Genomic DNA, 22912 nt, shown 5'->3' with positions numbered 1-22912 from the left:
TTTTTTTAACCCATGACCAGTGACCCCCACAACGGACAAACATCACTGGAAATTAAAACCAAAATAAGCACCTTGATGGAAAGGAAATTGAAACAGTGGGGAAATGAGCCATACATAGAGTTTCCCAATCATTCTCCACCATGTCCAACTCCCCACTACCTGCTCAGTGATCCTCCAAAGTCTCACCTCAGCTTTCCGGGCTTAAAAACCTGATTTCATCAGCACTTTGAAGTAGAGCCATCCCCTGGGGCAGACTCACATCACCAAAGCTCACAAGACTGATGGTTGACACCAGAAGACCAATTCGTCAGTTCACAATGAGCAAGGTAAATGTCACGGAGGCCTGAGACCTGCACTGATTACCACCAGTGCGTGCTCTCCCTGTTGGCAGACCTCCACAAGAAGCTCAACGAAAATCAGAAGGTTAGTGGTGGATGTGGAATCAAGACGGAGGCATGAGATGAATCAAGTAGCTAATGGCATCATGCTGAGCTAACCTGATGCACCCATTTCTTCACTCGGATGATCTCGCCAGGAAGGCCACACACAGCTGGCAACGGCTCCCTACATCCCTCCCTATCGCAGAAACGCCCTTGCCAATGCAACTGTGGTACTCCAAGGTTTTGGGCCATGGGTTTGCTCTCCTCTAGACAGCATTTGGATGGGCACTGCCTAGTTTTGCCTCTGTGACTCTTTCTTCTATACTACTTTGGGGGGTGACCGAGTCTTTAGAGGTTTCAATACACTCAATCAGGTTACAAGGAAATCTTGCTATGCTACAGCCGTGCTGTCACTTACGATCACTTTATACACTTCTGTGCAGTCTCATGGGCTCACTTTAACGCCCGGAGGGCAACCTCATTTCTAAGTTCCTGGGGGACAACTCACTGTGTCACTCATACTCATGGCAATTTAGGTTCCTGGGTACTATGCGATCATGGACATACACATTCATACACATCCATTGGTACGCTTTGTCTTACGTTACGACTTGGCCCTTTGAGTGATAAAGCCATTCTACATGGCTACGTTTTTTCTGTAGTTTTAAACTAAACTATAGAATAATACAGTTTTGAACTAAAAGTAGAAGACTGAACTAAGATGGGAAATATCTGAAAATACCGCCAGCTCCTGAAAAGAGGTAACTTACTATGAAAGTGTTCGAAATATAAGCTATGACAGACATCCTTCTTTCCCCAGAGTTAACAACTTCTATATAAGACACATCCATTCCAAACAAAGGGAACATTTGTATCTGTGATATGTAAATGAAACAAGCAGCCTGACTCAGAGAAAGTACTTGAAAGCCCTTTCAGAAATGTCTATCTGATCTGATCACCCTGTAAATGCAGAGTGGAAAGCGTGAGTTACGCTCCCGTGAGAAGATCAATAATACTCAGTACAGAAAAGGCTTTCCATACAGTTGTCGAAGGAAGTGTTGGCTGCGGGTCAAAGGGGATTGCAGCCGCTGCCCTTAGCTCCTGTCTCAAACAGACCCCTTGTCATCTCGTGCCGCTGTGATATATTCATTACTGACAGCTTGCTTATGTGAAGCTGTTTTAGCTAAGAAAGGGTGGAATTACATTTTCCCACAATATGTTTTCCCCCCTCAAATGCTTTCACATCATAAAAAGCTTTTAAAACCATTTAGCCTGGAAAACTGAGATGACCTCCCGTATCATTTACCTCTTGTTAACACCTAATAGCAAGCTACAGCGACCCTATTCCCCAACAGAATTAACAACAGAATCAAGAAATGACCATCTGCAGACAACAGCAAGTTTGTTTGCTTCCAAAGCAGCTCGAGCCCAGGGCTGCTATGTGAACCTGCACCGTCTCCTGACTGCTGAGCTGCTCCCAAAAGCTTCACTGCTGGGAAGGAAAAAGATGATCCCTCCTGGGTGGCTGAATCCCCTCCCCAGCTCTCACACCCTAGGACAGGTAGCTGCTAACGTGTGTGAGTTTCCAGAAGAGTGTTTATTCCTACTGCAAAAAATGGAAAATTTCCCTTTCCTAATAAAATACACGTACATATTATTCAATGATTTAAATCCCACCCAGAGGTTTAGAAAGGATGCACACAAAAGAGACCCATTATCACTGGCCACCTCCCCTGGAGCTGAACTAGTACAGAAGTCGCTCTGTGGTAACTCAATCAACTCAGCAACCGGACTGGGCCCTTCCCTAAGCTCTCCTCCTAAAAACTGAGTCTTGTTAACATGGCCTTTTACTGTCTTCATTCTTTGCAGAAAAAAAAAAAAAAAAAGAAAAATCCTGTCATTTCTTTCTCATTCTCCCATCCTTTATTATAGCCCCGTTCCTAGCTTTTAGAATACAGGGACACTTGGTCTTCTATTCACTGTGACTTACCTTGTTCATGTAGTCACACTAATGCCCTGTGGGTTCCAATATTATGTCACCTTCACTGGAACCAAACAGGTATTGGACACGTGTGTTGTGCAGGGTGCTACTTATCCAGCTTGATTAACAGAAACCAATATGAAAAAACTCTTTACCAAGACAATATAAATTTCGAAACTTAGAACATTTCTTTTAGTCTCTCTTGCCCAGAAATCTGTTAATCCTGCAAATCAACAGGAAGATGCTGTTTCTAAAACAATGGAGAAACATATATAAAAAGGTGGCGACTGCCATTTTGTTAACACCAGTATATTAAAGGGATGGAAGCAGTCTACTAGGAGACCACTAAGAAGTGAGGTTAACTATTGAAACCCACTGTAAATATTTGTTTACTGCTATTCTATAATATCAGAGCCAGATGATCTGGAATGATTTTCTCCTCTTAATCTGTGCAGATTCATCTGTCTTTAAGTGGTATATTTCTTTACGTCCTAACCAAATTCCTTTGAGGTGTATTAAAAAAAAAAAAAGCCGCAGTACTTACTGGCTCTTCTCTTATTGCTAACGTGACGGTTCCAGGTGCTTCTGATTTTGAGGTATCTGTTTTAGCACCTGAGATGGTCCCCAACACACTAACACAATTTCTTAACTACTTCTCTTTTAGATTCCTGTCTTGTTTACTGCTATCAGCTCAAAGTCTGTTGCTGGGGGGTGGGCAGAGGCACCGGGGAAGAAGCCAGATCTCCAGCGCTAACACCCAGGCTCCAGGCACGTGTTACTCTAAGCTCCCACTTGTTTTGTAGTATTGCTGAAATTCATGGGGCACAGACCTTTGGATTAAAAGGAAAAGAAGGAAAAAAGGAAACCAGAGGCAATGCTCCTACCCCTCCCATCACAGGTCACCTGTCCTACCTGGCTGGTAGAAGTCAGGTGACAGCTCTCTGGCCACAGCTCTCGCGATGTCACACTCCTGGCGGGCGGCCAGAGCAGCCTGGTCGGCGGCGTCAGCTTTGGCTCTTGCGTGCGCGGTCCTACAGGAGCACAAAGGGCGCGTCAGCAGGGGCGGCACCTAGTTAATTACACAGGACGGGCAAACGGTCTACGGGGCAGGCAGGGCCTGGAAAGAAATGCTAACCGTGATCCTCGCCCCACATCTGCAACAGAAAGTTGTGAGACATCATACTGTTGTGAGACATCAATGAAAATCAAGCAGATGAAATCACCTGTGAATTGCCTCCATCTTTCTTTCAAGGTTAATGGAAGTATAACCAGTTGTATGAAAGTATAACAAGTTCTGCGCAGCTTAAGGCAAAGCCTGGTGTTCAAGACTTAGAGGATGAAAGCCCCCGTTGACTTTGGTTGGCGTTCCCCCTCCCCGCCCCCCGACCATGGAGAGTAGAATTAGAGCATGTGAATTAATACAGGGCTCATGGATTTAATGTCTATGGTAGAATCAATACAAGGATTTGATTAAGAAAGATCTGCCCAGTGGTGTGCTGGTAAAGTAGCTCTCTGGGGGAAAAAACAGTAAAACTGATTTGTAGCACTGACTGATTTCCGTGGTGGCCACGCTCCCAACGTCGCCAAGTCACACTAGCAGCGCGACTCTGCTGAACGTGTAGTTGGGAACAGACGCACACCACGGGCTCCCCGCAGCCTGCAGGAGCAGGCCCAGTGGTCTGCGGGAAGAATGTGCTCAGGAGGCTTCCAAAGAGTCCATCTAGTTGTTCTTTAAGCATGTTTCTTGTGTGAAACCGAAAGCAGGCGGAGAGGTGGAGCGGGAAAGAGGAAAGGGATCTCCTTCTGTCTTCCACCTTCTCCCCGGCCCGTCCTCACCCACTGAAACCGCTTATCTTTCTAGAGGACAAGGGCTAGGGAGAGGGCAGCAGGGATAAGAATGGGGCTCCTTACGGCAAGGCAGAGGGACTGATGTCTGCCTGCCCAGGAAGAGGACATTTGGAGGCTGAGACTTTGGGTCATCCTCTTCCAAAGGAGGAGATCTTATCCAAGCTAGTATTTAGACAATTTTCATGGGCACCTGCTTCTTATAATTTTGTGAACTATTTTCTTTTATTAGCGCTAGGCAGGGCTATAGATAACTAGTGGTAAAAGCTTAAGGGGAGTCTAAAAGAGGTGTGCCTGCAGGCCTTTCAGAGACAGCAGGAGAGGAAGTTGGGAAATGGCATCATGCCCTAGCTGGTCTTAGGAGAGAAAACCCAGGTGGCACCTGGAGGAGGCCAGCAGACGGGATTCCTGGAACTAGACCGCAGGCAGAAAAGACGGGGAAAAAGGGGTCTGACCTGAGACTGTGGGGCTAACTGGGGGAGATCCTATTTCACTCCTACTTAGGACCCAGCTGAGCCTGGAGGACTGATGTACTAGAATATAAGTGTAAGGGAGATTTTTTATTTTGGGCATTTTTTAATTTTTAATTTTTGGTTCTCTACTATACTCCCAAGGCACAGAACAATGCCTGGCACATAGTATTTACTGAGGGCCCACTTTATAAATAAAGGAATGTCCTTCGGAACCTTAAAAATAAATGGATTGACAAAACCACAGAGACAGTAAAAAGACCAGTGATTGCCAAGGGTTCAAGGTGAAAGTGGGTGAGGGATGAACAGGTAGATCTAAAGGGATATTTAGGGGTGTGAAACTATGCTGGATAATCCTCTACTGGGGGATACATGACATCATGCTTTTGTCAAAACCCACTGAACTGTACAACACAAAGAGTGAACCCTACTGTCAAGTATGGACTTTATAGTTAATACTAACGTTTCACATTGGTTCATCAGTTGTACCAAATGTACCCACTAATGCAAGATGTTAATAACAAGGATTAACTGGGTGTGGGCAAAGGATGTATATGGACACTGTACTTTCTCCTCAATTTTTCTGTAAACTTAAAACCGCTCTAAAAAAATAAAGTCTATTAAAAATGAATGAATCAAATTCTGATCATCAAAATGGTCACTTACGAATCTTGGAGGATGTTGAGGATGTTTTAGATGATCTCTGTCTACAGGGCAGGGAGTACAGAGGCAAAATCAAGGGGATACGGGCTTCCCTGGTGGTGCAGTGGTTGAGAGTCCGCCTGCCGATGCAGGGGACATGGGTTCGTGCCCCGGTCCGGGAAGATCCCACATGCCGCGGAGCGGCTGGGCCCGTGAGCCATGGCCCCTGAGCCTGCGCGTCTGGAGCCTGTGCTCCGCAGCGGGAGACGCCACAGCAGTGAGAGGCCCGCGTACAGCAAAAAAAAAAAAAAAAAAAAAAAAAAAAAAAATCAAGGGGATAAGAACATATTCCTAAAAAACCCGGCTGTGGTAACCCCTGCAAGGGAGCCATCACTGATGACACTTTAGTCCCACGTGTTGTGCTGAGACTCAGAGGCTGCCCTCTCTTATGTCCTTTCAGTTTCTCAGAATCTCAGCTCTTTTTTTTCCCAGAATTATTTTCCATTTTATCTGCTATTCTTAGCTAGAGCCTAATTATGTCTAGGTACCATAATTAATGAAGCCACAAGAGTACAGTTATCCTACCCTATAATAAAACCTGATAGCCCTTCGATGACAAACTTACAAAACTCAAGCACCATTTATTCCGAAACAATCACAACCCACCACCACGGAGTGGAATAAAATGGCAGTAGTACTTCCACCACTTTGACAACGCGCTAAACTGGAGAACAGACAAATGGAGATGAACCTTTCTGCAAATATATTTTGGAAGCACAGCATCAGTGAAGCCTTAACCCTTTACTTTTTTCCTTGTTCTTTCCTGTAAGACCAGACGAGGAGGGGGGACTTTTCCATCTAGCACCCCTCCCCATGTCAGTGCTCCCGCATGGCTGGCACGATGGTCAAAACCACATTCAAGCCTGAAACTAGGTATCTGCTCAGGAGATTTTGGTAGCCCTGGACCTGATAACAAGAAGTAGAAGAGAACAGGAAGCCATCTGAGTTTGCTGTCATCAAAAGTGTTGTGCGGGGCTTCCCTGGTGGCGCAGTGGTTGGGAGTGCGCCTGCCGATGCAGGGGACGCGGGTTCGTGCCCCGGTCCGGGAAGATCCCACATGCCGCGGAGCAGCTGGGCCCGTGAGCCATGGCCGCTGAGCCTGCGCGTCCGGAGCCTGTGCTCCGCAACGGGAGAGGCCACGACAGTGAGAGGCCCGCGTACAGCAAAAAAAAAAAAAAAAAAAAAAAAACTGTTGTGCGGCCAGCCCATTAAAACATCTTGATTTTGCCCAGGGAAAAATCTGGGCTTGACCCTGGTCCACGTTATTCATGTGCTCCAATCCCAGGCTCAGTTCTGGAGCAACACACGACCCCGTTACTCACCCAACGGGTAAGACGTGCCATTGTTCATGGCTTAGGGGGAGGGAGGTTTGGGCTAGTCATTCTGGGGAGACCGGTGGAAAAAACTCCAAGTGGATGCCTGGCTGCTACATGTAGCTGGTCACATGGAAAACATACACGCCAACAAGGAGCATGCCTGCGTGCCCAAGAAGCCTTTCATTTGTTCCAAAGACTGCTGACATCCATAAATCTTCAGACCCTCAGGAATCTCCAAATACCATTATCATCTTCTATACTTTCTCACATAAAAGGCAGCAAAAAGTAAGTGAAAAGCAACATCTTTCAGTTAGGCATCAGTGGTAGACTTTCTTTTAGGGTCCTATTACAAATAAACCAAAATTTTGTAGAGAGTTACTATTTTGGGGTAAAGAGATACAGAGAGGCCTGGGCAACTGGCTAAGCTGGTACAGCAGGTAGGTGACCCCCTCCTGGACATCAGCCCTGCAAAGGTCACTCGGCAACAGCTGAAACAGTAAATGTGGAATTTCTTTTTTTTTTTTAATTTATTTTATTTATTTATTTTTGGCTGCGTTGGGTCTTCGTTGCTGTGCGTGGGCTTTCTCTAGTTGCAGCAAGCGGGGGCTACTCTTCGTTGAGGTGCGTGGGCAGTGACTTCTCTTATTGCAGAGCACGGGCTCTAGGTGCGTGGGCTTCAGTAGTTGTGGCACGCGGGTTCAGTAGTTATGGCTCGTGGGCTCTAGAGCACAGGCTCTGTACTTGTGGCACACGGGCTTAGTTGCTCCGCGGCATGTGGGATCTTCCCGGACCAGGGCTCGAACCCGTGTCCCCTGCATTGGCAGGCAGATTCTTAACCACTGCACCACCAGGGAAGCCCAATGTGGAATTTCTGAATGGCAGGCATCACCTGTACTTAAGAACTTAACTACAACTTGTTTCTTTCCGATCAGTAATTTGATGAGAATCTGAGTTTCTTTTTTCTTTAGTGACTAAAATGGTGTTTCACGAACTCTCAAGTCACCTTACTCAGAACAAAATGGTCTGGCTTTCCCAGTTTTTCTTAAACATAACAGTGCTTTTAAAAAAAAGAAGCATATAAACAATACACTGCACACGCCCAGCACATAGGCCTACTACTAGTAAGGTAGATGCAAGTCCCTTAGACGTCTGTCCCAACTTCTTTCAATCTTTTATATACCTGTTCACTGACATAGCTGATAAAGATTTTCATCTAGAATGGACAAGGATTTTGCTAAAGGTAAAACTGTATACAATACTTATACTTTTCTATTTCTACTTCTTACATATTTTCTTCCCAACAAAAAACTGCTTCAAAAAATACGCTGATTTTTGATGTCTTCTAAAATGTGTTACTTACTAAGTCAAAGTTAAGTTTCCTGACCTGACTCTGAAAATTTGATGGCAGAGGCTGTCATCTAGTTGGTTCAGGAGCTGTACATGTGATTTGCTTTGATACCCATATATGTAAAGAAAATTCTTAGCAACATTTAAAAACGAGCAATTGGACTTCCCGGGTGGTGCAGTGGTTAAGAATCCGCCTGCCAATGCAGGGGACATGGGTTTGAGCCCTGGTCCGGGAAGATCCCACATACCGTGGAGCAACTAAGCCCATGCGCCACAACTATTGAGCCTGCGCTCTAGAACCCACGAGCCAAAACTACTGAGCCCGAGAACCACAACTACTGAGCCCGCGAGCCACAATTACAGAGCCTGCGTGCCACAACTACTGAAGCCCACGCACCTAGAGCCTGTGCTCCGCAACAAGAGAAGCCACAGAAATGAGAAGCCCGCGCACCACAACGAAGAGTAGGCCCCGCTCGCCGCAACTAGAGGAAGCCTGCACGCAGCAATGAAGACTCAATGCAGGCAAAAAAAAAAAGAGAGAGAGCAATTGTACGTAAGACTCCAAACATCAGTGAACGGCAACCCCATTCGTCCAGTTGCTCAAGCCCAGATCCTGTGAGTCATCCTGGTTGCCTCCCTTGCTCTCACACACCACATCCACGGTCAGCAAGGCAGCCGGCAGGACCTTCAAAATACACACCCGACCCCGCGTGTCTCCTTCTCATCACCGCTCCTGCCCAGGTCACATCTCACCGGGTTCCTGCAAAGGCTGAACTGATCTCCCTGCTTCTGTCCTTGCAGCCTGCCATTCTATTTCCGTTCTGGTTTTCTTGAAATTGCCTGACACTAACCAAAATCCTTTCCTGGGTTACGGCATCATGTGCAAGAAAATGCCCAAAAATGACCTTAGTTAGCCTTCCTTTTGGACTGTGACATTATTCACTTATGAGAGACCTAGACTGGCAAAAACCAATCATCTTGTGTATACAGTGGGAGCCCTTTTAAAGAAGAAATCAGTCTGTTAAGCAAGGAATACTCTCGATATGAACAAGAACTAGGTGTCTCCACAGCTCTCAGCTAAAAAGCAAAGGCATAATGTCTGAGTTCCTGTACCGGAAAGAAACTGGTCTCTCACTATCGATCTGCTTGCTTCTCTGGTCAGACCAACCCCACGAGACTCAGCATACACTCCTCCTGCTAAGGCACAAACGGCCCCCTTAGCTGCTTCTCCGGACTTCTAACTGTCCATCTCTCACACACATACCTATTCATTGGCACAGCTGAAGATGATTTTAATCTGCAATGGACAGTGATTCAGCTAAAGCTCAGTAAATGTGGTTTAGGAAGACTACTTCTTGTGGGTCCAATCTTTACGTTTATTAGTTCTCGAATGTTAATTTTCTTCCTACGTTGCTTTTTTGTTTTGTAAAAGACAGGACCTGGAATAATAACTTCAAGACTGTGTTCTTAGGTCCTGGTTAAAAACAAGTTACAGCTTCAGCAAATAGTTGTCTTTTTTTGCCAGGGTGGTCCATTGCTTCCTTTTCGAAAAGCATTATCAAGTTATTTAGATATAAAATGTAAATTTAGGGGCATGGTATCCCTACTGAAATCTGGTATTTGACCTTTCAAGGGCCCAAACTCTTGCAGAGGTATGACGACACAGGCTTTGAAAGTGTGGGTAGCCAGAGACCAGGCTGAGGCCAGTCTAGTCACAGATGATTCTTGTCTATGAGATCAGAAGTTAAACCACATTACTTTAGCAATCTTAGAGATGCCTTCTTAGAATCATAATTCATACCATGCCCTTGGCCTTTTTTCAAGGGGAGATAGGAGGATGAACCATGATATCCAAGATAGGATATGAACCAAGATTCATGTGAAGAATGTGAAATGCTGTCCATTATGTGTATCACTGTCATGTTCATAAAGATGTGGGCAATACATTCCTCAAAGTTTAGTGTCAGGAAAAATCTGGTCTATGATGATATACTGGGGTGCTTCCTTGCACAATAAGAACTACGTTATCTATTGTTTCTCTTTTTGTTACAGCTACCGGGATACCTGGAGTATAATTATCCTCAATCGTATGTGCATGGTTATCTTCTCTAAAGACATGGCTTTAACATTCCCTGGTCAGAGATGCTACTATGTATGTGACTTATAATGCCCTGAAAATCCTTTTTGGAGACTGGCAGGATATTGAAAAAAATTACTTGTTATACTAAGTTTTCTGAACTTCAGCCCCTCATAGTGTGTGAATGCTTAGGGACATACGTGATAACTTGGGGACATCAGAGCCTACTATGCAGCTTCCTTTACAGAATTTTTTTCTATATTCAGAACATTTTCAAGCTTGGAAAATAAGTCCTCATTCTTAAGTACTTTATAGGCTTTATTCCCTAACATTTTATCAAACTTAATAAGCTTAAAGGCTATATTCTCTGGATAGGCTGGGTCAAAGGCACATTTCTAATCCTCGGCTGGAATAGGCCAAATAATTGGCTATCTTCTACTTTATCCTGAGTTTTATAAAACTTATCTAAAATTTACCTTGCCATATAATTTACGTATTTAGAAAAACCTGATGTAAAAACAAATTTAAGGGATGTTTTATTCTTGAAATAATTTTTAGAGAAAAGTCCTTTTAATGAGGGTTATTCTACAGGTCAAAAACATTACCACTAAATAAGACTAAAATTTCATTTTATGGGAGAAAATATTTGCTGATCATATATCTGATAATGGGTTAGTATTCAGATTATATAAAGAACTCTTACAACTTAATAAGAAGAACAACAACAATTAAAAAATAGGCAAAGGGGGCTTCCCGGGTGGCACAGTGGTTGAGAGTCCGCCTGCTGATGCTGGGGACACGGGTTCGTGCCTGGGTCCAGGAAGATCCCACATGCCGCGGAGTGGCTGGGCCCGTAAGCCATGGCCGCTGGGCCTGCGCGTCCAGAGCCTGTGCTCCACAACGGGAGAGGCCACAACAGTGAGAGGTCCGCATACCGCAAAAAAAAAAAAAAAAAAAAAAAAAGGCAAAGAACCTGAATAGACATTTCTACAAAGGAGATATAAATGGCCAATAAGCACATGAAAAGGTGTTCAACATCACTAACCATAAGGGAAATACAAATCAAAACCATAATGAGATGCTACCTCACACCCACTAGGATGGCTACCATGAAAAAAAGCACCCAGAGAAGCAGCCGCATAGCACAGGGAGATCAGCTCAGCGCTTTGTGACCACCTAGAAGGGTGGGATAGGGAGGGTGGGAGGGAGACGCAAGAGGGAGGAGGATGGGGATATATGTATAGCTGATTCACTTTGTTGTACAGCAGAAGCTAACGCACCATTGTAAAGAAATTATGCTCAAATAAAGATGTTAGAAAAAAAAGAAACCACCCAGAAAGTAATAAGTGTTGGCAAGGATGTGGACAACTTGTAAACCTTGTGCACTGCTGGTGGGGATGCAAAATGGTACAGCTGCTGTAGAAAACAGTATGGTGATCCCCGCAAAATTAAAAACAGAATTACCATATGATCCACCAATTCAACCCCTAGGTATATACCCCCTAAAATTGAAAGCAGGGTCTCAGAGAGATATCTGTACCATCATGTTCATAGTGGCATTATTCACAATAGCCCCAAAGCAGAAACAACCCAAGCATCCATCAATGAAAGAATGGATAAACAAAATGTGGCATAAACATACATGGAATGTTATTGAGCCTTGAAAAGGAAGGAAATTCTGATGCGTGCTACATCATAGACGAACCTTATGCTAAGTGAAGTAAGCCTGTCACAAAAGGACAAACATTGTATGATTCCATTCATAGGAGGAACCTAGAACAGTCAAATTCCTAGAGTCAGAAAGTAGAAGGGTGGTTGTCAGAGGCTGGGAGGAGGGAGAACAGAGAGTTGTTATTTAATGGATATAGAGTTTTAGTTCTGCAAGATGAAAAAGTTCTGGAGACTGGCTGCACAACTATGTGAATGCACTTAACACGACGGAACTGTACACTTAAAAATGGTTTAGGATGGCAAATTTTGTTATGTCTATTTTACAATTAAAAATTAAAAAAAAAATCACCCATGAACAAGTATTTCTAGAACATTCTGTGTGTCCAGAGGAAGTGAGGAGAAAAGACCAAAGGTTGGGCTCTCAGACGAGAAATTGCTTCACTAATCCCAGCCAGGGTAAGCTAAGTCTAGTGAGGGGAATGGCGGTAAGAAAAGGAAGAGCCGAAGGACACGTTAAGGAAAAAAGTGTCAGAACTTTGAAACACGAGGGCAGCCTCCACATCTGTTTTTCCAGCTCTTAACATAAAGCCTGGCCCAGAGGCTGTCCTCAACAAATATTGGTGGAATAAATACATAGGTAAGAAGGAGAGAAACATAAAAGCTAACCCCAAGGTTGCTAACTTGGTGTCCTGGTGAATGGCTTTACTACAGAGAGAAATTGTACAGGTGGGAAGGAGAGACAGTTTGAAGGTGATGACAAGCTCAGTTTTAGACAAGTAGGATTTTACACGACACAAGCATTGCGATTTGGAAATACAGGGCTGCAGTGCGAAGTTAAGGGTCAAGGTTAGCAACAGGAATGTGGGCACCGTGATCACAGACGATGAGCTCACAGAAGATCGATGAGCCCATCAAATACATAAGTTCTTGGATACATTGTTCTTGGATAAATCCTGTGCTCCTCTTAGGAGTTAAGTGGGCCAGATCTGAATTTGTCTCTTCTCTAGGGGAGCTGCACTGATCGGCTGATTTTGGGGCAGTTAGAATTAACAAGTGCAGTTAAGAGTCTGAGAGAGGGATCGTTTGTCAATCCTGTGATGTGCTGGAGAAAGTGAGGGCTGAGAAGAGGCTGCTGAATTTGATGAGAACCTCCGGGAGGGCAGTTCTAACAAGAAGGCCACTGTAGAAGCCAGACTGAAGGGGGTCAGTGAGGAAGGAACAGAGGAAATACAGGAAGCAGGTGTGGGCCACATGCTGGTGATTTCTGACCCAGAAAGGAAGGAGGAAATTTGGACAGTAACTGGGAGGATTAGCTGGGCCAAGGGAAAAAGACACTTTACTTGTATCGGTGAGAGCTGATCCTGTTGGAAGGTGGGAAGAAAGATGCTCAGAGAACAGAAGAAAATGAAGGAGCTTTGAGAAGGGAACCACCATTGGAGTCGGGTCCTAGATGAAGCAAAAGAAAGGAAACAGGAAAAAAACATAAGGACAGTGATGGGTTGATCCAATGTTTTAAAATTATTTAAAGGATTCTAAGCTTGAAAGAGACAGAGAGTACTTTGGGCTTTGGAAACCAGACAGACCTGGGTTTACACCCCAGTTTATCACATCCTGGCTGGGTCACTTTTGCCTCAGTTTCCTTACCTGTAAAATGGGGATGGTATTACCTTGTATAGATGCTCTGGATCAGAAGTGATTTATATGAAGTACTGAGTACTAATGAGAGAGTATTTAGTTGACAAATGGCCATTATTAGTCCTTGGCTGAAATTTAGGGCTGGTAGGGAAAATCTGGGTGCTTAAAGAGGTGAGGATTTGGAATCAGCACTGCACAAAAGTTCTAAGGGATGGAAGAAAGGGAAACTGGAATTGCTGAACGGCACTGGGAAGACCTGATCTCAGGCCAACATGATTCAGCATCTTCCTCTGGCAGGGGTCTCTTTTCTGAGAGAAGCAAAGAAGGAAGAAGGGGCCATTGATGCAGGGTAGAGATCTGAGCAAGGAGGATGGAAATGTACCCATCACAGAGCTTTGGGTAGGAGGAAGGGCACATAGCCAGTGATAGACGCTGGACCAGATGAAATACAAAGGGTTAAGTTAGGATCCAGTGAACAATGTGAAGTGAATCTGATGACTGTAAAGTCATATAAACGCAGACTATCATTACAGTTATTACAGTTTTAGGTGCTTTTTAATTGCTTGAAATATGGCTTCTTTCCTATGGCAAATTTCACAGAAATGGCCTATTCTGACTAAATCTGGCTTACTACTAAAGGGTGTATCTTTAGTTCAAGTTATCAGCCAGCAGCCTTTTGGTAACAAAAGGCAGGTCAAATTATTTCAAAATGGATGCATATACGATAAAACGAAATGAGATGTAATCATGGCTACATTTCTTCTTAGTGCTGTAACAGAAACATCTGGATGTGCCTAAAAAGAACTTTACAACCTTCGGGATCTGGGTTGTGACGAGAATTGACGAGAATTGTCAGGTCAAGGCTGTTTTTATTTCCATGTCAGTGCTGTTATGCTTTCTGTCCTTTACCAATGGTCACTGTGGTGAAAGATTAAAGTATGACTAAGAGCAATATAAGACTACCTCGTGGTCGAAACACATGATGGCAACCAGCAGTGATCAGCTGAGGGACTGATGGACTCCAGTGACTGGGTCACGGACAGACCTAACTTCCGCTTTACTGCAGCAAATGCCCAGTGGATGTGCACTTGGTGGTGCTCAAACAATCCCATTTCATAAATGCTTAAACATTAAAACAAAGAAGCAGACATCCTTCATGCCTTTAAAATGACATAAACCACGGAGAACTCCTAGTTGAAACAGTCTCTTAGGCAGTAAAATATCCACTTTGTAAATTACCTAAAATGGCTCTCCTAAGATCCCAAATCCACCAGTAACCACTTCGCTTTCATCTGTCTAGACCTGCCAAGACAGTGAACAACAAAGGCATCCATTCCTCTCCTGGGCATGCGATGCTGAATGGTATGAACGTGAACTTGCTTGGGACTGGCTTCCGCAAAGCCATTGTGCATCTGAAGCTTTATCATATTCAACATACGTTGAGTTGTTGGGTTTATAACAGGACTGCTTTGCGAGGAAAGCCAAGATAGTAGGGGTACAGTTATTCTCTCAGCAAACCAGTTTTATTCACTTCATGTTTCCTTGTAGGAACTGTAATTCAGTGACTCCACTCATTTCACACCTGGTCCGTGACAATGACTCGTTCCATAGTTCAATTAAGAAGTCCTTGACTGCTTTCACTTTAAATCTTTAGTCTTTTGCTGCAACAGATATTGGGGACACCGATATAACGAGCACAAAGGATTTGCTCTGATTTACGTTAACCTTCTGGATTTGAGGAAGGGACTCTTGAAAGTTCTGCTTTACCAGACAAATTAAAAAGCACAATTAGAGCTAGACAAGCCTCAGAGAGTCGACGAGGCCCCTCCCCTGGGGTCAGAGAAGTACTATCCCTTCTGTAGGGATTTAAGACTCAGAGAAACCAAGGAACATATTCAGTCACACAGCAATTCAGTGGGATGAACGGGCAGAAGCCAGGTCTCCTAACCTTTAGGGCAAAGCTGGCTAACGATGCTGTCTACCGTCTGCAGATTTTGTTTTAGCAAATGTTCTGTGATTTATTTCATCTTCTAGTTATAAACTTTTCTTTCTGCTATAAATATTCCTTCATAACCATAGTTCTGTCTTCTTATATTCATGCTTTCACCTTATTGAGTCTGCTGCCCTCCTTATTTCTCTATTCAGTTATCTTTAATATTAATAGACTTTTAACTTCCACTGAAAAATGCAAATGTTGGGCTTTCTTTTCCTACATATTTTTAAAACCAGTTTTGGCTGACTTTCAAATGAAATACAGCTTAGAAAACATCTTACTAAAGACTATAGGGAAGATGTGGTTTTCATCAAGGTTATTCTTTCGCGGGAACATTTTAGGTGGTGTTAAAAATACTGCAGATTCATCTAAATCATAGTTGCCTTCCCCAAATCACCAAATTAGTAATTAACGCCTCCAAGTTTAAAAGGAAATATCAGAAGATCATCCAGTTCTTCCTGAATTCTTAAAAAGTTGTCTTCTTTTTCCTCATGAGAATCTTAAAAAATTTCTTGTGATTTTTATCTGTTTTTACGCATTTGCTGTGTTAAACTGAGAACAGAAAATGTTCACCCCATACTCAATGTGTAAGATAATAGCTTACCCAAGGACGCTGAGAAAAATGGAGGCTGAGACAAATATATAAGCCAGGATGACTGGTTTTCTGTTTAGTACGTTTAAATAACACTCGGTACAATTTGGAGGGGGGGGCAAAGGCAGTTTTGAAGATGAACACACGTATGTTGAGATAAAAATGTGTGCTTCTCCTTCGTTAGAGATGGTGCTGGAAATGCAAGGCAGAATTCAAATAAAATAAGTAAAAGAATCATGTTAAATTCCTGCTCAAATAATAGGAGTCTTCTCTTTCAGTTCTGATAGACTGCTAATGACCTGCTTCAATACTATTATACATCCTTATAGCACCTATAATATTCCAATACTTGGAATATTCTTGACCAGGAGTCTGTTGCTGGCTTGAGTTTCTATTCTAGAAACACTCTGATGAACTTTTAACCTTTATTTTTTTTCAGAGTGGAATTAATTGCCTCGGGGGCCTGGGATGCAATGCCACGCCCGTCGCTGGGATGGATAAACTCCTGCTGCAGCCACTGGGGAGTGTGGGGTGTGCCTTCCTGGACTCCATTCCTTAGTGACAAATGCACTGACCCAAACGGAACTACCCCTTACCAGTCTGAGATTCAGACCAACTCCAAAGAATGTCAAGAAGAATTCCAGGCACAGAGGGAATGCTGCACATCCCAAGAACAAGGCAGAAATTCAGGCTCTGATTGGCGCTTAGGAAGGGGTTTCCTTTGAGGCCCAAGAATTCAAAATCTACTGACTACCATCTTGTAATGGGGAAAGCAGACTGAACTCTGGAGGGACAGGAAGAGTTACCTGCCGAACCCCAAAGTCTGCCCACCGCCTGGTTGAAAGTTGCCCAGTGTTAGCATAAAGGTCCAGGGCCTTCCCTGCTGCTTTGCTGGTCTCTGACAGCTGCTCTAAAGGTCTCCAGGTTTACCTTGCAGCATGGGCTATACTTCCCAAGTTAGATTACCTGCATGTGCTAAGTTTCAGGAAATGGCAGGAATACTGGAGGTAGTTCTTTTTTCCCTTTCAATAGAATCACAGTATCTACTGGAATGACAACAGACTTGATAACAAAAGGATGTGCCCTTGTCGTATGGCGGCTTGGGAGTAGCAATGTTAAAAATCCACTTGTATTGAAGGCAGAGAACCTCAGAGCCATGAGAAGCTCTGGAGGATTCTGGTGGAAACGTGTAACATATATTTATAATTGGACCAATTATATACATAATTATAGATATATAATTGCACTATTATAATTGCAGTCCCAAAGGGACTGCAATGGACACAGTGGAGGATGATACTTCCCATTCTTCACTCTGCTCTGGAATGAATGAGATGGGGCACAGAAAGCCCTCTTTATAGCTTCATATGGAGTCCCTTTGGGTTGACCAGTTACCCTGAAAACGTACAGGCCATCAGAGAGAGGAGAAGCCTATGAGAGCCAATCATCAAGTCCAAAACAAGCCCATTCTGAAGAGGCCTCCATTCCTTTTGGAGGATGTGGGAACCCCTCCGCCCTGCAGACAGGGCTTCTCCCAAGGAAGAACTGGAATGCCCTGGAAAATGGCATTTGTTCCACAGAGTGGGAGGTTAAGGAGCCTCTTTCCATGCAAGACAAGGAAGTTGGAAGCTGGTGAGTGGCTTGCTGCTCCACATCTCTGCTGTTAGGAGATTTTACTGATATTATTAACGTCCTGCTGTCCCTTGTCTTTCTACTGACATGTCCCTGTGGGTTTCAGATCACTTGTGAATTTGTGTTCTCTGAAATAACCACCCCTGGCCTGTCTCCTTTCAGTGCTGTCCAAATTGTCATTTCACGATCAACTCCTAATGTCTGCTACCTCAAAAAAAACCTCAATGTACTTAGTGATTGACAAACGTCCAGAAATACTTTCAAATTATTTGCTACTCCGGGCAGCACACATAAGTCTACTTAATTCTAAGTCCCATGGTCATTTTTCTTCCCCTACTTACTATATTTATATTGCCCACATCACCATCCTGCTCTGACCTCTCTGTAATTCTGGGGGTGAAATTCAAGCTTTTTTTCCCTTAAATTTCTCTCTGGCAGATGATCACTGTTGGCATCAGTTAATTGTAAATACGGAACTTCTCCGCAATGTTTTTCTGAGACATCACAGCCACAGCCACTCAAATGACTAAGCCTGCATGGAAAAGTGAAATTAAAAAGGTTCTCACGCTGGTCTGAGAGAGGCCTCTGTCACACCCTGAGCTCTGAGACACTACAGTAAATCACTGTAAGTAACACATTTTAATATGATAAATAACTTCTTGCGATTTAATTGTTAAACTACCTTTTCCAGGAATCCAAATCGGAAAAGAAGAAGTAAAACTGTCACTGTTTGCAGATGACATGATACTATACATAGAGAATCCTAACGATGCTACCAGGAAACAACTAGAGCTAATCAATGAATTTGGTAAAGTAGCAGGATACAAAATTAATGCACAGAAATCTCTTGCATTCCCATACATTGATGATAAAAATTCTGAAAGAGAAATTAAGGAAACACTACAATTTACCATTGCAACAAAAAAGAATAAAATATCTAGGAATAAACCTACCTAAGGAGACAAAAGACCTGTATGCAGAAAATTATAAGACACTGATGAAAGAAATCAAAGATGATACAAATAGATGGAGAGATATACCATGTTCTTGGATTGCAAGAATCAATATTGTGAAAATGACTCTACTACCCAAAGCAATCTACAGACGTAATGCAATCCCTATCAAACTACCAATGGCATTTTTCACAGAACTAGAACAAAAAACTGCACAATTTGTATGGAAACACAAAAGACCCTGAATAGCCAAAGCAATCTTGAGAAAGAAAAACAGAGCCGGAGGAATCAGGCTCCCTGACTTCAGACTATACTACAAAGCTACAGTAATCAAGACAATATGGTACTGGCACAAAAACAGAAATTTGGCTCAATGGAACAGGACAGAAAGCCCAGAAATAAAGCCATGCACATATGGTCACCTTAGCTTTGATAAAGGAGGCAAGAACATACAATAGAGAAAAGACAGTCTCTTCAATAAGTGGTGCTGGGAAAACTGGACAGCTACATGTAAAAGAATGAAATTAGAACACTTCCTAACACCATACACAAAAATAAGCTCAGAATGGATTAAAGACCTAAATGTAAGGCCAGACACTATCAAACTCTTAAAGGAAAACATAGGCAGAACACTCTTTGACATAAATCACAGCAAGATCCTTTTTGACCCACCTCCTACAGAAATGGAAATAAAAACGAAAATAAACAAATGGGACCTAATGAAACTTAAAAGCTTTTGCACAGCAAAGGAAACCATAAACAAGACAAAAAGACAACCCTCAGAATGGGAGAAAATATTTGCAAACGAAGCAACTGACAAAGGATTAATCTCCAAAATATACAAGCAGCTCATGCAGCCCAATATCCAAAAAAACCCCAGACAACCCAATCCAAAAATGGGCAGAAGACCTAAATAGACATTTCTCTAAAGAAGATATACAGATTGCCAACAAACACATGAAAGGATGCTCAACACCACTAATCATTAAAGAAATGCAAATCAAAACTGCAATGAGGTATCACCTCACACCGGTCAGAACAGCCATCATCAAAAAATCTAGAAACAATAAATGCTGGAGAGGGTATGGAGAAAAGGGAACCCTTCTGCACTGTTGGTGGGAATGTAAATTGATACAGCCACTATGGAGAACAGTATGGAGGTTCATTAAAAGACTAAAAATAGAACTACCATACAACTCAGCAATATATATCCTGAGAAAACCATAATTCAAAAAGAGACATGTACCACAATGTTTATTACAGCACTATTTACAATAGCCAGGACATGGGAGCAGCCTAAGTGTCCATCGGCAGATGAATGGATAAAGAAGATGTGGCACATATATACAATGGAATATTACTCAGCCATAAAAAGAAATGAAATTGAGTTATTTGTAGTGAGGTGGATGGACCTAGAGTCTGTCATACAGAGTGAAGTAAGTCAGAAAGAGAAAAACAAATATTGTATGCTAACACATATACATGGAATCTAAAAAAAAAAAAGGTTCTGATGAACATAGGGGCAGGACAGGATAAAGATGCAGACGTAGAGAATGGACTTGAGGACACGGGGAGGGCGAAGGGTAAGCTGGGACAAAGTGAGAGAGTGGCATGGACATATATACACTACCAAATGTAAAATAGATAGCTAGTGGGAAGCAGCCGCATAGCACAGGGAGATCAGCTGGACACTTTGTGACCACCTAGACGGGTGGGATAGGGAGGGTGGGAGGGAGACGCAAGAGGGAGGAGATATGGGGGTATATGTATACGTATAGCTGACTCACTTTGTTATACAGCAGGTACTAACACACCATTGTAAAGCAATTATACTCCAACAAAGATGTTAAAAAAATAAATAAAATAAAATACCTTTTCCATGGCGCCAGCATGATTTCAGAAACCAGCTCATAGACCTTGGTTCTCAAAGTCTGAAATTTAAATGCTATCAGATGACGAATCCCTCACATCATTAAAATTTTCTAAAGTAGCACTAAATGTCTGCTTGGTAGGTTTAATATGACAGTGAATTTTTGGGGAAGAATACATTAATATACATAAATACATAATATACACACATTTTAGTATGTGTATATTACATGTGATTTGAAATATATATCTGCACCAACAAACGTTAACCACTGTTGAGTGTGTTTTTTTTGCTTGTTCTCATTTGGGGCCAATACTTAACTATCCTATAATAAAATGTTTTTTTTGGTTTTGTTGAATCCCAGGGAACATGACAGCTGAAATCAAGAAAATCTAAAAATCAACCAACCAAGCAAAAAATTTCAGGAATGAATAATTTAACTGAAATGGTAGCTAAAACTCTTGTACCGACTACTGTCACTGTTCTGGCAACTAGTAAAGTCAGGGCTGTTCATATTTTTAAATGATAATTTCATCATGTGCAGCGCCAGGCTCAAATAAGGCTTTGTTATAGGGTTATTATGTAATTCAATTCATGGGTTCAAAATGTCTCCTATGCCTGGAAAGCCTAATTGCAATGGTACTGTCCTTGACTTCTGACGAGAAATCACTGAAGGGGAATTCAGGGACCAGATTTAATTTTAAAATAATAATAATATAGCACATTTGAAGTAGCCTTCTAAGTGGCTGAGTGTTTTAACCCGTCTTCTCTTCTGCACTCTGGGCATTTACGCTGACCTGAAATTTAAGTTATGAAGTAGGATCCCAGGGTGTCCTATCCACCGTTGTTATCTGAGCCTGTACAGTCCATCTCAAAAGCCCGTTTTCCCATCCCTTAGCCATCTCTTGGCAAACAGCCCTGCTCCCTGCCATTTGCCACTTGTGCTGGGCTATTTTAATTCTGGACAAGCTGCGGTAGTAGGCTATATTTAAATTGGCCTGCTCTGTGAAGAAACACGGCAAATTCACATGGCATCTCTTCCCTTTTTGACATAATCCAATTGTGCTTTGGCTTTGCACAAGCTGCGTGAGCTTCTGTGTCATACATGCTGGCTTAGCTCCCATTCCCGGCCTCCCGGGTGTTTACCACCCAAAAGGTGCAGTGGGGGAGGGCTTCTGGCAGGGAGGAGACATGGCAGGGACCCAGGGAGCAGTCACCAAAAACTCTAACTGAGACACACGAACAACAATGAAAGGAAAAGGAAAGATGCCCCCAGCTCCTCTGGCTGCGTGTGACTGGAATATCTGCAGAGTAATTTCTCAAAGGCCGATCTGCAGATATGAATTTTTCTAAAACAAAATGCATCTACTGAGAGCGTTAAGAGAAACGGCACGCCCATAAAAAGCCAGCTTTCTCAGGTTTCTGAGCTTTTAGATAAAGTGGACGTTCTTAGAAACACCTGGATTCTAACCGGTCCCTCTGACTGGCCTCACCTCTGTCCCCTGCCACTGGTTTATACCCTTCTGTGCCAGACAGAAGGTGTACGTCCTTACTGGAGTCATGCTCGTGCTTCAGAGAAGACGAATAGGCCGGAAATATCCCCTTAAAATCATTAAAAGTTAAATAAAATGTAAAATACCGTTTTCTAGAGAACTGCACCTGAGGTCTTGTAAACTTTCAGAGTTCAAAGCTAGCCGAAAGCCAAAATCTATTACGAAGAATCTGAAGACAGTTAACTTTCAAGGGAATATTTTACAAGTCCGAGACTTTTGCCTTGAGACCTTAACGTACCAATGCTGTACGGACATACTCCTTTTGCTGGCAGTGGAATTAAAATCCAGACTAATTATAAGATCCTCTTCATCTAGCCGATCCAGGGAGCTGAAGTACAGAAACCAGGATTTCTGCCTATTTACTTTTGTGATATTTTCTTTGACTACTTAGGCCATTAGACTTCACCTGCAGTCAGCCAGGATTCTACTTGAATTTTTGCTGAATAAACTTGACTACCCAAGCAAGTGGTAAATAAGAGACTTCTGTTTTCTGGAGTGAGCAAGAAACCGTCTGAGAAATGTCATGTTAAAAAAGCATTCACCCACACAGACTTATGAATTAATACAAAACCATTTTTAAATGTCCCTAACAAAGGAGGGGCCCTAGTAGACTATTTGGTTACACGTAGTCAGGGCTACAAGCTTTCAAATTTATCTACATAGTAGCAAAACAGAGATGAAGAAAATGGATCAAAACAGAGATGCCTGTTTTTACTAGAAGGCACACAAGTGTTACTATCATTATGCTCTGAATATCATGGAAACACAACTCAAAATAAATCCCATATTACCCTTACTGCTCTAAGCTTTAGGAGAGCTAATCCCAATTTCGACAGAATGCCATTTTCTTTCCCAAAGGCATTCCCCCAGGCTCCCTGGTATTCTTTCAGGTAAT

The 22912-nt window shown here is 42.9% G+C and overlaps 1 protein-coding gene and 1 long non-coding RNA gene across 6 annotated transcripts in view; one reads left to right on the top strand and one right to left on the bottom strand.

The window, feature by feature from the left end:
• The window catches only part of LOC307175726, a 167520-nt gene extending 150155 nt beyond the window's left edge, over positions 1-17365 (top strand). The window contains exon 5 of the long non-coding RNA XR_013824435.1: positions 16449-17365. This is a non-coding gene — a long non-coding RNA (uncharacterized lncRNA). The remainder of the gene's footprint in view (positions 1-16448) is intronic.
• Positions 1-22912, bottom strand: part of JPH1 (junctophilin 1) — a 214017-nt gene that overhangs the window by 14760 nt on the left and 176345 nt on the right. For all 5 annotated transcript variants that reach the window (XM_079901145.1, XM_079901143.1, XM_079901142.1 and 2 more), the window contains one exon: positions 3274-3392. In XM_079901145.1, coding sequence (XP_079757271.1) covers positions 3274-3392 — 119 coding nt within the window. The remainder of the gene's footprint in view (positions 1-3273; positions 3393-22912) is intronic.

Source organism: Stenella coeruleoalba, assembly GCF_951394435.1.
Source record: "Stenella coeruleoalba genome assembly, chromosome: 17".
In the NCBI taxonomy this organism is placed as follows: Eukaryota; Metazoa; Chordata; class Mammalia; order Artiodactyla; family Delphinidae; genus Stenella; species Stenella coeruleoalba.
The sequence above is the reverse complement of the archived record's forward strand: the minus strand, read 5'-3'. Positions and strand labels throughout refer to the sequence as shown.